Source organism: Helobdella robusta, assembly GCF_000326865.2.
Source record: "Helobdella robusta unplaced genomic scaffold HELROscaffold_30, whole genome shotgun sequence".
NCBI classification, from domain to species: domain Eukaryota; kingdom Metazoa; phylum Annelida; class Clitellata; order Rhynchobdellida; family Glossiphoniidae; genus Helobdella; species Helobdella robusta.
This window is the reverse complement of record NW_008704502.1, coordinates 1,224,227-1,240,842: the sequence shown is the minus strand read 5'-3', so window position 1 is coordinate 1,240,842 and position 16,616 is coordinate 1,224,227. Positions and strand designations below refer to the sequence as shown.

Genomic DNA, 16,616 nt, shown 5'->3' with positions numbered 1-16,616 from the left:
AGAAACAAGTAAAACCAACCAACCACAGAAGCTCAACCAACCGACAAACTGACTGACCTTAATGGGCATGACATTCCTCTCTCTGATGACCCTTCCAAGGTCGATGACTGCTTGCATCCTTAACACAGCTGCCTCTATGGACACATCAATCAACTGCGTCCTACAATTACAATAACTGCACCTCTAACAACTAAGATTACACTATCAATTCTGAACAAAAATGATATTAATATCATGATTTTACAATCAATCAGCTAACTGATCAGCCAATCAATCAATCAATCAATCAATCAATCAATCAATCAATCAATCAATCAATCAATCAATCAATCAATCAATCAACCAACTATCCGACCAAACAGCTAACCAACCGACCGATCTGCCAGCCAACGTATCAACCAACCTAGCAATTGGCAGCATAAGGTAATGTATGCTATCAGAATTTTTCACCTCCCCATCAAATACAATGTACTGCTTCAACCTCTGGAACATATACTCAGTGAGAAATGGCACAAATGGGGCCTAGGTGTTAATTATGCGCATATTAATGAGACAAATTAATTATGTAAATATTAATTATGTGCATGTTAAAATCAACATGCTAATGAACAGCCCACCAACCATGACTTTCATCATTGAGAATATAACGGAGAAGAGTGTAAATAGAGCCTGCCTGCAATCATCCACGGAAGATGTGGACCCCCCTGTGGCAGTACCTGTACCCTCCCCCCTCAATCTCCTCCTATTCATGCGTACATACCAGTTGGTCAGCTGATCGATAAACTTCAAGAGGCGTGGTACTACCGTGTACAATCTGTAGGCTGGTATTTGTATTTGTGCCCTCTTGCTAATTGTGCTTGCGTGCGTGTGTGTGTGTTTGTGAGTGTGTGCAGTGTAGTTGCGTACGGATTGAAACATACTGCTGGTTTACACAAATCAGACAAACCACAAATTGTAGACTATCAAAAGTGCAAACAAACAAGCAAACAAACAAACAAGCAAACAAATGCGAACATATAAAAACATAAGCAGAGACATACGAACCAACCCTTCATCTCCTGGTGGACGAACTTGATGAGGCTCTGCGTGAAGGACATAATCCACCTATCCATGTAGTTCTCCTGCTCTATATCGTCACTGTGGTGGTACTCAAACACCACGCCCTCCTCCTGTCAATCATTTGTACAGTCAACCAACCAATCAATCCTCCACTCATTCATTCATTCATTCTTTCTTTCTTTCATTCATTCATTCATACAAATTCAAGCCCCACTTTAAAAAAAACCCAAAACAACAACAGACCCGCTGTAGTCTTTCAATGTTTTGCAGCAGGAACTTGAAAGCATTGTACCACGGTAAGAAGACGTCTTTGAGGACATCCCTGACCCCAGCCTCCTTGAATCGCAGGTTGTCTGCTCGAACGACCGGCGAGTTGATCAGATACAACCTGTTCGTCAGTGATGATGCTCATGCATACAAATAATGAAAAAAAAGAGACAGGGTCAGATAAGCAAACCGACAGACGTGGCAGACGGACCGGACAAACACACAAACAATCAGACATACATACAATCAGACAGAGAGTTAGACAGACAGACAATCCACCTGATTGCATCAGCTCCGTAGTTGGCGACCACATGCATCGGATCAGGGTAGTTCTGCTTCCTCTTACTCATCTTCTCACCATCTCTAAATATCAATCAATCGATCGAGTTCAACATAACTTTCAATTTAAACTAACACAGACACACAAAGAAATACAGCCAAACAAAAACGAAAAAAAAATGAAATAAACATTTAAAATAAAACAAGCGCTAACGCAGCTAAAACAAGTCCATGGCAGATGAGGTTCTTAAAAGGTGCCTTACTGAAGAGGGCCGTACCAAGAACGAGAAGGGTGTAGAACCAGCCCCTGGTCTGGTCGATGCCCTCCGCAATAAAATCTCCCGGAAAACTTTCATCAAATTCCTTCTTGCCCTCAAACGGATAGTGGCTGGCTGCATACGGCATGCTACCACTTTCGAACCAGCAGTCGAAAACTTCAGGGACGCGATGCAGTGGTGGCTGGTTTGGTCGCTTCGAGGGAATGGTCAGGTGGTCGATACTGTTTTTTTTATGTGGATGGAAATTGGTGAGGATCGAAGCTGAAGATGGCGGTAACAGAATTGAAAATGATTTGAAACAATCAAGAGCAATAACACATTAAAACGCTCCCACAAACCACACACACACACACACACACACACACACACACATACACACACACACTCATGCACAACTACGAATACACACCAACACACATACAAACAAGCACACAGACACAGAGCCACTAACTTTTCTCTATGAAGATCAGTGATTTCCGCCTTGCCAGTGTACATCTTCAACTCGTTGATGGAGCCCACGACGACCACCTCCTCCCCATCGTCACTCATCCAGATAGGAATGGGCGTGCCCCAGTACCTGTTCCTCGAGATGGCCCAATCACGGGCGTCCCTCAACCAGTTTCCAAATCTTTTCTCCTTCACGAAGTCAGGCACCCTAATTTTGTCGAAGATTATAATGAAGATGGACGAACCATGAAGAGGGAATGGCAAACAGAAGCCTAAAAAGCAAACATGCCGACAAAAACATACAAACATACATACAAACAAACATACAAAACAAACATACAAACAAACCAACCAGTAAGAGGCACTGTTACTCTGCAGCAACTTCTCATTGAACTCCTCGACGCGGACGAACCAACTGGGAACGGCTCTATATATCAGCGGCGTGTCCGACCTGTTGTTAGTCACGTGATGATCTATTACTACAATGACGTCATCGTACGCGTCATCGGATTATATATATATATAATTATGACGACGGTAATGACGCTAGCACAACCTCCAACAGAACGGGTAGCTGTGATTGTGGGTTTGCGACTGGATGAGTCGATGATGTTCTTTCAAATGTTTGATGATGTTTTTGTCTGCCTCCTGTAACAATCATCATCATCGTCGTCGTCGTCATCATCGTCGTCGTCATCTTCACCATCGTCGGCGAAGCCAAGCGTATTTTTATCACTATAAACAATCTTTATCCTCATTATTCAGTGCCTTACAATCTTTATTATAGATTTGAAGTTATAAATAGCAATGATTCAATGTAAATAAATTATGATAATTCAAATCATCGTCATCTCAATAAGCTCCACCCTACCTTAACGTATTGACCAATGAAATGCGAGACAGGCTCGACGAATCTGCCACTCATGTCAATAGGGCAGATGGGGTTCATGTCTTTGTTGATGATGTTGTAGCGCAGACTGATTCGGTAATCATCCTGTCGTGAGGACGATGATGATGAAGATGATAAAGATGATGATGATGAAGATGATGATGATGAAGATGATGATAACGAAGAAGATGATAATGAAAAAGATGACGATGAAGATGATATAATGAAGACAATGATAAAAATGATGATGAAAATGATGATGATGACGACAATAATAGTGATAACCACAACAACGATTATAATGATAATAGGAACAATTGAATGACAAATCAAAACAAACGACAAAGGTGATGATGATGATGATAAAGCTGATACTGATGACGATATCATTATCACTTTCACAGTTGATGATGATAGTGAAGCTGATGATGATGATAGCGAAGTTGGTGATGATGATGGTAGAGACCTCCCCGAAATATGGAGCCTGATGGACAATGCCGGTACCGCTCTCGTTTGAGACGTAACCATCCACGAGTACCTTGAACGCTCCGTTCTTCTTCATCTAAGATGACGACAATGGTGAAATATATTTACGTATGGTGTAATGGTTAAGACGCCTGGCAGTGGTGTTGTAGTGTCTGGGTTTGAATGCTGAAAGATCCCAGCTATACAATGATTTACAGGCATTGATTTGCTGAAAAACTTACTTCAACAAAGTAGTCAAACAATGGCGTGTATTCAATGCCTTCTAGCTTAGCTCCAGGGAATCTAAAGAAAAAAATTTGATTATACATGTTTGTACATGATTGTATAAGTTATATATACATGTGTGAAAATTTATGTACATATGTATGCGTGTGCATCTATGTTGTATGTATGCATGCATGCATGTATGTGCGTGTCTGTTTGTGTGTGTGTGTGTGTGTATGTGTATGTAAGTATCTGACAAACCTCTCAACTATCTCGTAATCTTCAGGTTTATGAAAAAGTTGGCACAACCTATCCTCCATCATTATGTATGTTCTTGCAAGTTTCAAGTCTTGCAATGGACAGATGTATAAATGGATGGATAGATAGATGGATGAGTAGATGGATAAATAGATGGATAAATGGATGAATAGATGTATAAATGAATGAACAAAAGGATAAATGAATAAAAATTATTATCATCCTTTATTAGAAAAGCTACACCCGTGACAAAGATTCATCAATCACACGCACTCCAAATGTACTACCGAGAGATATATTCAACTGACCTTTAACCTTAACGTAAGTTAGTTCGGGGTTGACACAGAGGGCCATGTTACTGGGCAGGGTCCACGGGGTGGTGGTCCACGCCACAAACTCAACGGATGGGTCATCCAAAAGTGGAAAACCAACCACAACTAAGAAAAATTTAGCAGTACAAAAATAAAAAAAAATCAACTCCCTTCTCCTTTTCATCACCATCTCCATTATCTTCTTCCTCCTCCTCCTCATTATCACCATCACTCACTGACCTGAAGGGTCATCAACATCTTTGTAATTTTGTCCTGATTCAAAATTTGACAGCGGTGTGTTGCAGGCTGTTGAAAAGGGCATCACCTATATGTTGAATCAATCAATCAATCAACCAATCAATCATCCAGCCAACCAATTAATCAACCGACCTTGAACCCAACTGACCTTAAATCCCTTGTAGACCAGCCCCTTATCGTAGAGTTGTTTGAAGACCCACCAAATCGACTCCATGAACCACGGATACATTGTCTTGTAGTCATTTTTGAAGTCTATCCATCGTCCGAGACGCGTCACTATTTCCTAATTTTAGAATTTAATATTAGATTAGGATTAGTTTTCAATGTTTTTTTCTTTTTTCTTAAAAATATTTTTTTGAAATGTTAATTGGTTTTAAAATGTTAAAAAATCAATGCACATAGAAGTTATAACCAAAAATTTATCAAAAATTTTTCCACTCTTTAAAGGAGTACCTAGTAAACAAAAAATCCATAACCATACATAGCCTATCCCACCAATCCACACCACATACATACACACACACAAACACACACACCACAAACCTCCCATTCAGAGGCATATCTCATGACAATCTTTCTACATTCAGCATTGTACTTGTCGATTCCAAGGTCAAGGACATCTTTTGGACTTTTTATCCCCAACTGTTTGTCAATCTCATATTCCTAATTCAGTGGTTGTGATGATTTCAGCATTTCTTTACAATCTTTTTTTTACTACATTTGCATTAGTGAGGTTTAAATTTAAAAAAAAGGTCATCATTTTACTAAATAAAATACATAAAAAAGACAATAAATAAATACAGATAAACAGCCAAATAAAAAAATAACTAACAACAGGCAAGCCATGGCAATCCCACCCAAACCTCCTCTCAACTTGGTAGCCACTCTGATGGGCCCACCTGGTCACAATGTCCTTGACCGTACCGGCGAGGATGTGCCCATAATGGGGCAAACCAGTGGCGAATGGTGGTCCATCATAGAATGTGTACCTTTTTATATAAATATCTAGAGATGCATATATATTTATTGATTGACAAAATAGATAGAAAGTAGAAAAAAAACATAATAAAAATTTTATAAATGGTGAAACAAAAATGAATTAACCTTGGCCGCCCCTTTGACAGTTCATAAGACGTCTCAAATGCTTTAACTTTTTTCCAAAAGGCCAGCACTTCCTCCTCGATGGTAGGAAAACTGATATTTTCTGGAATCTCTGGCTGCATGCTTTCCAAAAAAAAAAATTATTTTCCAACAAAAATTAGTTGAAAATTAATTTGAATAAAAATCTAATTAATTATAGTTTATTTGTAAAATAAAAAAATATATCAAACCTAAAGTTTTTCTGAAAATTGTGAAACAGTGACGGAAAATCGGCAAAATCTGCACTTAGCGGACGACAATAGGAACGTGTTTACTCATCAAGAGCATAGAACAATGTAGCATTTTCAATTTCAAGTTCTTGCATCATAATGCTTTGTAATGTAATGAATACTTTAATCAATATTTCAATACTACTATTACTACGACTACAACTACTATTACTAATACTAGTACTACTAATACTACTACAACTACTGCTACTACTACAACAACTACTACTAGTAGTGCTACTACTACTACTATAACAACTAAACCAACTACTACTATGTGGGTTTGAGTTTGTGTGCGTGTGTTTTTTTAATTACAAACAACAGAGAAAAATAAAAAAATTAATTAAAAAAATGTAATCCCTTTAACAACATTTTACAGATAAAAAAACTCGGACGCCAAATAACCAACTGTTTAATCAACCAAATATTTCAACCAATCAATCAAGAACACATTCAATCAATCAATCAACAATCAGCCAACCAATATAGCCAGAATAGCCGGCTGACCAATCAACAGACTGAGAGACCAATCGGCCAACCAACCAGCCAACCAATCAGCCAACAAACCAATAATTTAACCAGCCAGCCAACTAGCCAACCAACCAGCCAACAATTCAACCAACCAACCAACCAACCAACCAACCAACCATCCAACCAACCAATCAACCAACTAACCAGCCAACCAATCAACGATATTGACGCCTGTCAAATGAAAATTTCTCCAATCAGCGTCATACCTGCACACCACAGGCCAATGTAATTAACTAAAAACGTTAAACAACAATAACATATTACTACTAATAATAATAATTATAATAACATAATATTAATAATAACATAATATTAATAATAACATAAATAATAATAATAATAAAAATACCTTTCATCTCAGAGGATCCGATTTAATATGCGTGGTGTTTAATAACTCTTGTTATCAAAGGTGTGTGTTGCTGACGGAGACATAATAGAGAGAGAGAGAGAGAGAGAGAGAGAGAGAGAGAGAGAGAGAGAGAGAAAGAAAGAGAGAGAGAAAGAACGAGAATAGAATTTGGACGGATGAAATAGATACAACTTATTTAGACTGGGATGGAAAGAATGTATGAAAATGAAAAATATGTAGATGGATAGAAAGATGTGTAAAAAATGAATGAAAGATAAAAAGAAAGAGAAGGAGAAAGAAAGAGAAAGAGAAAGAAAGAGAGAAAGAGAAGGAGAAAGTTGAAAGAAATGAAAGAGAGAGAGAGTGAGAGAGAGAGAGAGAATTAGAGAGGCAGACAGAGACAGAGAGAGAGAGAGAGAGAGAGAGAGAGAGAGAGAGAGAGAGAGAGAGAGAGAGAGAGAGAGAGAGAGAGAGAGAGAGAGAGAGTAAGCGTACATGGCTTTTCCGTAATTAATTCTGCAAACATGATACATTTACACAGTTTACATAACTCCGGATAAATATTTATTCACCCACATACACGCATACATTCAAACTTACATACATACAAATATACATACATACAAACAAACATACAAACATACATACAAAAAACATGCAAACAAACAACCATACAAACATACAAAAAAACAGTAATTAATTACAGAAGAAATAACACATCAAAAAGTTAATCAATTTTTACATACACGCACGCAAGTATGTAAGTATGTATGTATGTTTGCATGTTTGTATGTATGTATGTATGTGTGTATGTATGTATATATGTATGAAAAAAAAAATTTTATGTGAAGTATTTTAATAGTAGTGTTACATGCAAAAATTTTACTGACAGATTCGTCGTCAAAATTGTCATGATCATCATCGTCGTCATCATCATCATTTTAAATTATATGTTCCAGCCAACTATGGACAACAATGCTTTATGTTAAATGATCTCATTTTAATTATGCTCCAATCAAACGATACAGCATAATCATCATCATCATCGTCGTCGTCATCATCATCATCATCATTATCGTTATCATCATCATCATCGTCGTCGTTTATTATTACTATTATTGTTATCATCATCGTCATCATCGTCCCCCTTATCGACATTGGGTTATAAACATGAAACCTACCAATCGAAAGACACAAACAGAACGATGCAATCCCTTTCAACCACAACAACAACAACATCAACAAAATCAACAACAACATCACCAACAACAAAAACATTGTATCTAACTTAGCTGGTTCGTTGTCATTAGTAACTAATGAAAACAATTGACGTCATTGTCGTCATCACCATCATCATCTTAATAGTCGTCATCTTAATTGTCATAATAATCTTCATCATAATCAACATCGTTGTCGTCGTCATCATCGTAATGTTACTCATTTGAATTTGAATATGCGGAACCAGCCAGCCAGCCAACCAGCCAGCCAGCCAACCAACCAACCAATCAACCTATCAATCAAACAAATCAACCAACCAATCAATCAACTTAACCAACCAACCAACAACACCAACAAACCATCCAACCAACAAGTCAGGTGACCCAGCCAACCAACCATTAAATTTATTCAAATTAAATTTTAAATTAACATTCAAATGTTTTAATATACAAACATACAGTCACCCATACATACAAAAAAACACACACACACTTACATACATAGACATTTTCATATACAAACAAACATACATACAAGCAAACTTACTGATAAACGCACATACATACAAACATACACAACACACCACACCAAATAAAAAAACTGGTTTATTCCACAAAAACTAATTATATCTACCTACATTTGTATATAAGTATGTATGAATGTATGAATGTGTATGTGTATGCTTGTTTGTATACTTACATACTTACATACAAAGACATTTTCATATACAAACAAACATACATACAAGCAAACTTACTGATAAACACACATACATACAAACATACACAACACACCACACCAAATAAAAAAACTGGTTTATTCCACAAAAACTAATTATATCTGCCTACATTTGTATATAAGTATGTATGAATGTTTGGATGTGTATTTGTATGCTTGTTTGTATATGAGTGTGCAAATTGTTTATATTTGTATATGTTTGTTTGTATATGTTTGTTTGTATGTTTGTTCATTTGTATATCTCGAGTTTGTCAGCTAATATTTGAGCTAATTAATTTCAATGCTTGGATGGATGATTAAATGAATGAACTAATGAATGAATGAATAAACTAATGAATGAATGAATTAACAAATGAATGAATGAATTAATGAATAAATGAAACAACAAGTAAATGAATGAATGATTGAAAGACGGAACAAATGAGCAAACACGAACAAATGAACAAACAATAAAAGCCTGATTGGTCTGTAGCGTAAAAGCATATAGAGATGTTTCATTAAATCAATACACACACACACTCACGTACACACACACACACATACACACACACACTCACGTACACTCACATATAGGCACACAAACAGCTTAGTTGATGATATCAAATTATAACTTAGAATTTGTTAATAACTGTCATTAATCATCCTATATAACTTCTCTATCATTATTTTTCTTGTAACTATACAATAAACAACATCACACGACACAAACACACACACATACACACACGAACAAACAAACAAACACAGACAAACACACATACCTACATATATGTATGTATATAAATCAAAAGTGATCATATTATCCCAATATTATGAATGAGGAATAATGTATAATATATTGTTATACATGGTTATTTTTGTATTTAATGTATATTTCACACACAAACACATACACAGCAGAGTGCGTATAAATAGAAGTTAAGTAAAGGGCAACTTTTAATATGTTAAAGGAGAGAAAGATATCACTTTTGGGTTTTTTTTGAAAATTTTTGAAAATATTTAATAATTATCATTAATTATTTCGTAATATTTAATAATAATAATAAAAACAATAAAAGTAATGGTAATAATATAAATAATAATAACTAGTTTTCAAAGCGGACATATTAAAAGTTAGTTTTATTTTACTATTTTGGTTTTCTGAAGTTTTCAAAAAAAATAAAATATCGATAAATGATAGATAGCTTAATTGATTGATTGATGGAATGATAGACTAATTAAATGAATAAGTGAATGAATAAATGAATAAATGATTGATTGATTGATTAATTTTTTTATATAATTCAGTTGATTTATTGATACAAATTTCATTACACATTTAAAACCCATACATTTTTCTCATTTCTTATCATACGTCCTTCAACAACACAGCCAACATCAGCCTAAAAATTTCATCACAACACTAACTACACTAGCTGTACAACGAATATACATTAAAAAGAGCATTAAAAAACATCAATTACGTTAACTGTTACACCCATAAGATAATACATACATTTAAACCTTAAAAATGCAGTAAAACTTAGGAAAATAGATCGATCATATAAGAACCACAAAATCACGAACAACAACAACTACAACAACTAAAACAACAATAACAACAACAACAACACTTCCAATGAACTTTAATTTTCAAAGTTTGTATGTTGTACCTAGCACGTTTTGTTCTCTAGCCTAAAAGTTCATAAACGGTATATACAAACAAACTGTGTATTTGCCAATGCTTATATGGTATGGAAATACAAAAATTTTGTGTATTTGGATAAAAAATACTTTTAGAAAAACTATTATAATTATTGTGTGTGTGTATGTGTGCATTCGTGTGTGTGTATATGTATTTGTGTGTACATATATGTATTTGTGTGTACATACATACATACATACACACACACACACACACACACACACACACACACACACACACACACACACACACACATACATACACACAGCAAGGAAAGTGGTCTGGCCACAACCAGGGCATCGGATGAAAAGATTAAAAAATATGAAGGTGCCCTGCCCTCGATGGATTTTTTTACCTGTTTGCATCGAGGTTCTTGGCCCGATGGACAACAAAACTTCCAAATTTTTTTTAAATATTTGCAAAATGATAAATGTTCAGTCCAGCGACAGCAGAGAGCTAGCTATTTTTCGCCATGAATCATATCTCTTGTTTGCTGCAAAGGTTCTTGCGCGTCTGTGTTACCGAAAATGTTCAATTAAACGCAGACGTGAGCGAATAACGAGATATCAATTGTTAACCGGTTTTATTCAGATGTTTGACTGTTTAGTGTCACTCATCGCTGATTTGGTTTTGACATACATACATACACATACATGCATGCATACATACATACATACATACACACATACATGCATGCATGCATACATACATACATACATACACACAACATACATACTTTCAAATTAAACCAGTTATTTCCAGATAAATAACTTGATCGTTCTACATTATATAATTTGTGTATATAATTTCATTAATGATAAAATCAGCAATAACAAAATGAATGAATGAATGAATGAACGAACAAACGAACGAACGAACGAACGAAGAAATAAATATAATATTTGCGTTACTAAAAATAAACACGCACAGTAAAGTTGATTTTTATTTCCAAACTTCAAGTTTTCTAGAATATCTTAATAATTATCTCTTTTATTGTCACATACACAACGCACACACATACTTACGTGCGCACGCACACATACATCTAAACACAAACATACACACACACACACGCATAGCTAAATAAATATAATAAAAATATGTGTGAAAGTTGTTGTCATCGCCATCATTAATGTCATCGTCATCATCACCGTCATCATCATTATCATAGTCATCAACATCGACATCATTATCATCTTCATCGTCATCATCATCATCAGCATCGTCATCATTACCATCATTATCGTAATTATAATAATTGACCTCTGTATCAGATGAGGTCACAAATTTTGACTTTCACATTAGTTAACCTTTGATTTTATAACGCAAACACCATTTGCAAACATTTAAACACGCATACATGCATAGAAATACACACATATATACACGAATACACGCACACACACAGGCACGCACACACGCACACACACACTTGTATGTGTGTGTACGTGTGTACGTGGTGTTATACTTACAAATCTGTCAGATATTCCAATAGATGGAATGAGAGAATGGATTGGTGGAAAGACAGAATAATCTATCAATTGATAGACCAAATGAATGAATGAGTGGATGAATGAATAAATGAATCAGTGAATAAATGAATGAATAAATGAATGAATAAAAGAATAAATAAATGAACAACGAAATAAACGTATGAGAAACAAAAGAATGGACACACAAAAATGAGCCATCGAATAAACGAAGAAACGAACACAAATGAATGAACGAAAAGAACGAACGAACGAACGGACGAACGAACGAACGAACAGACAAACGGGCAATCCAAAGAGGTGTCTCCATGAGAAGACGACAGATTTTCGCAATTTAAAATCGATTAAAATGAAAAAAACGTCCTATAAATTAAAAACTTGTCCAATTTATTTTTGAAACGAAACACCTATTCATCCTTCAAGGTAACGAGGATCTATGCCTGATTGGTGGACGGACGGCTGAACAGATAGATAGATGGAATGATTGATTGATTGATAAATAAATGGATGAATGAATGGATGAATAAACTGATTGATGGATAGATTTCCAGTACGAACGCAGGTGAAATCTCTTAAAAATTTGAAAAAATAGGGAACAGGAAAAAAGAATGCAAAAAGTGAGAGAAAGAGAGAGAGAAAGAGAGAGAAAGAAAGAGAAAGAATAAAAGAGAGAGAGAAAGAAAGAGAGAAAGAAAGAGAGAAAGAAAGAGAGGAAGAAAGGGAAAGAGAAAACAGAGAGAAAGATACGATTAAGAGTTTCTTGAAGCAAAACCAGATTATTTAACAAAACATTCTGCATGTTTATCTCAGCAACAGCCCATAAAAACAAAAAAAAAAGCCAAGTTCTTATCAAGAACACAACTTTAACAAAAACAACAACAAAACCCACACATGCAAACACACATAAACACACACACTCGTACATCAAAAAGATGTGAACGTAAAATGAGTATAAGAGCATTAACTTAGAATGGAATTCATTGGTGTTATAAAAACTATGTAATTAATTTTTTCATACAAATTTTTTTACATACATACATACAAACAAACAAACATACATATATACATACCTACGTGCATACATACATACATACATACATACATACATACATACATACATACATACATACATACATACATACATACATACATAAATACATACATCGTTAGCTCACACTTGCGCCGGCCGATTTCTGAATTCAATTTAAATTTTATATTTTAATATGTTTTTAAACTTTTGTTTTATTGAACTTTTGGATTATTTTGCGTGTTATCATCCTGGGATTGAGTCTTTCACGTCATTTTGTCGCAGTTTGCCTTGATTTTTTGTTGATTTAATTAGATTTTTCAACTTTTAATTTTTTAATTGGCATGGTTAATTCATAGCGCACAGCTGTTGCTTGTTTCGTACCTGCCTCAACTGTGCGCTGCTATATTATTATTCATAACTTACCTTTATTTTTTCCATTACCTTAGAATTTTATTATAATTTCGTATTTCAAATTTTAAACGTACTTAGTTCATTTAAATTTTTGTTTTGTTAAAATTACTTATCTCACCAAATCACCTGTATGGCCCCGGTTTTACACCAGTGCCCTGTTTGCTCCAACCACTAAAAGATCACACCAGACGGGAAACTTTGCCGTCATGGTGGAAGGGTTAAAGGCCAGGAATGCTCGGGTTCGAGGAAAAAGGTGGATGCACCACAGGTTGTGACCGGTCCGCCTCACGTAGCCGCATCTAGCGATAGACTCATAACGGGTGCGTCGTATCAGTTTCGGAGATTCCTAACCCCCTTTTTTTGACAGGATGACGGCTGTTTTGAAACGCGTACCACTGCACGATCACATTCCAAAACCGTGTAGAGAAAAATGTAGCAATGCACTGCACGAGTTACTGACGGCCGTTTGTTGTGACTCCGGTGATCCCGCTCACTGGTGCAGACTTTTTTTGTTTTTTCCATACGTCCTTCAAAAACCTGCCAGAGGGGGACGCCGGGTCAACCAAGGCAACCAGATTAACAAGCGCCTGTCCGAATACTCCACGATTGAGGTTACGTCCCTGCTCTCGGGTTTTGAAAACCACATCAACGCAAATCCACGCGGCCACAACCCTGACCGGTGGATAAATGCGGTGTCTTCTTGCATAGAGCAGGGAAACGTTTCAGCAGCCGTCAGACTTGTCTGCTCGCCCGAGGGCCTGGCAGAAAACACTCCTGAAACCATAGAAAAACTACGGTTCATACATCCAAAAACACCAATTGACAGGCGTGCTTTTCCTGCGCGTTTTTTCCACCCAGGTGCTCAAGGCCATAAAGTCTTTTGTAAATGGCTCGTCCGGAGGTCTCGACGGTTTGCGTCTTCAGCATCTCAAAGATCTACTTTCCGGCCTCCTGCCAATTGACGACCTATTAATTTCCCTAACGAAATTTATAAATTTGGTTGTCGGGCGCTTGTCCACCCAAGGTTTGCCGTTTTTTTTTGGAGGCCGCCTGATAGCCTTGAACAAAAAAGATGGAGGAGTTAGGCCAATCGCTGTTGGTAACTGTTGGCGTAGATTGGCGAGCAAATGTGCTTTGAACCTGGTAATGGATGAAGTGAGGGCCAAATTTTACCCGGTTCAATTGGGCGTTGGCGTGAAAGGAGGTGCTGAGGCCGCCGTTCACGCCGTTCGAAAATTGGTCACAGACCTCCCTAATCAATGGGGATTTCTAAAAATCGGTTTTAAAAATGCCTTCAACGCCATGAGAAGAGATTCAATGCTGGAGGCCGTCAAATGTTTCTGCCCCAGAATATATAATTTCTGTCATTCTGCTTACGGCCTCGCTTCTTCGCTTGGCTATCACACCTGGGTGGTTAAATCGTCCGAGGGCGTGCAACAGAGTGATCCACTGGGACCTCTTCTATTTGCATTGACTCTGCATCCCTTGTTGAAAAAACTGTCGTCCGTTTTCATTTGTGGCTACCTGGACGACATCAGCATTGCTTCAAAAAGCCAAACACTGGCCGAAAACTACGAATTTTTGAAAAACGAAGCCAACACCATTGGGCTAGAGTTAAACACCAATAAATGTGAACTCTAATTTAAAGATTCACTACATTTGCATCCAGTGTTGGCGGACGTACCCATTGTTCAAAAATCAAATTTAAGTTTTTTGGGCACACCCTTGTTCGAGGGCGACCCCCAAATTAAATTTTTTGATAAAAAGTTTTTAGAACTTAAGTTCGCCCTCGACCGAGTGTCTCATCTTTTCGTCTACGACGCCCTGACTATTGTCCGAAGCGCCCTCAGTTTGCCCAAAATGATATATTTTCTTCGTACATACAGCTACATTAACCGATCGTTGTTGGGCAGATTTGATGATGTTTTGCGTACCGCCTTGTCAGCCATTTGCAATGTTCATTTGACTGACAGTGGCTGGTCCCAGGCTCAGCTGCCGGTACGGTATGGTGGTCTGGGGTTACTCAGTGTGGTTCTGTTGGCACCAATCGTCTATAAATCTTCTGCCGCTGCCACTCTTGACCTCCAGTCCGCCTTGCTTTGCCGATTTTGTTGTTGCTGTGACATCCCACCACTGCCGACCACACCTGAAGGCCCTTCACAAGCTCAAATTTTAGATGAGCAATATAAGAAGACTTTTCATAAACTTCTGGTGTCGGTGCTTCTTCCTCCGCCCGCTTATTGGCTGCAACTAGTGATGTTAGTTGTGGTTGGTTGAGGTCGTGGCCCAACACTTCCGTAGGCACCAGACTCGATGACGAGTCTGTTAGATTTTCCGTTGGTTTCAGACTTGGCCTAAGTATACAAAATAAATATCTGTGTCGTTGCGGCGCGGAGGCGGACGAATTTGGTCATCATGGTTTGGTTTGCCGTTTAGGTGGAGGCCGCCAACTTCGTCATTCAGCTTTGAATGATTACATTTGCCGGCTTTTTTCTAAAGCTTCTATTCCTGTTTTGAAGGAACCATCTGGCATTTCAGTGCAAGATGGCAAGCGACCAGACGGTTGTACTCTTACTCCCTGGAGAGCCGGTAAATGTTTAGCTTGGGATGTTACGGTTCCTGGTACCTTGGCCGAGCGCTACGTTCACATTACCAGCAAAGAATGTGGTTTGGCTGCAATCAGGGCATCGGACGAAAAAATTAAAAAATATGAACACGCCCTGCCTTCCTTAGATTTTTTGCCAATATGTATCGAGGTCCTTGGACCCATGGACCCCAATACTTCAAAATTTATTAAAACATTGTGTAAAATGATTGGTGCTCGGTCAGGTTAGCAGAGAGTTCTTTTTTGCAATAAACCACATTTCGTGTTTGTTGCAGCGATTTCTGTTTGTGTGTCGGAAAATATTAATTTAAACGCCGACGTGTGAGACTAACGATACATTAAAGTGTTAACCCTTTTAATCAGATGTTTGACTGTTTGGTATCATTCATCACGATTTGGTTTTAACATACATACATACATACATACATACATACATACATACATACATACATAC

General features: G+C 37.0%; 2 protein-coding genes across 2 annotated transcripts in view; one reads left to right on the top strand and one right to left on the bottom strand.

The window, feature by feature from the left end:
- Window positions 1–57: 57 nt before the first annotated feature.
- On the bottom strand, window positions 58–5,959 carry HELRODRAFT_81400 (hypothetical protein; the record flags this gene model as incomplete). The annotated part of the gene is made up of 20 exons (XM_009022031.1): window positions 58–160; window positions 404–522; window positions 622–821; window positions 1,049–1,169; window positions 1,303–1,447; window positions 1,606–1,689; window positions 1,820–2,104; window positions 2,335–2,538; window positions 2,683–2,781; window positions 2,884–2,978; window positions 3,202–3,324; window positions 3,686–3,781; window positions 3,927–3,987; window positions 4,171–4,258; window positions 4,476–4,604; window positions 4,719–4,803; window positions 4,885–5,019; window positions 5,280–5,399; window positions 5,569–5,725; window positions 5,841–5,959. Coding segments are annotated over 20 exons (2,568 nt in total), but the record flags the coding sequence as incomplete, so codon positions are not given.
- Window positions 5,960–9,915: 3,956 nt separating this feature from the next.
- Window positions 9,916–16,616, top strand: part of HELRODRAFT_185695 (hypothetical protein) — an 11,578-nt gene continuing 4,877 nt past the window's right edge. Inside the window, exon 1 of the mRNA XM_009022030.1 lies at window positions 9,916–10,054. The gene's annotated coding sequence lies outside the window, so the exon portion shown is untranslated. The remainder of the gene's footprint in view (window positions 10,055–16,616) is intronic.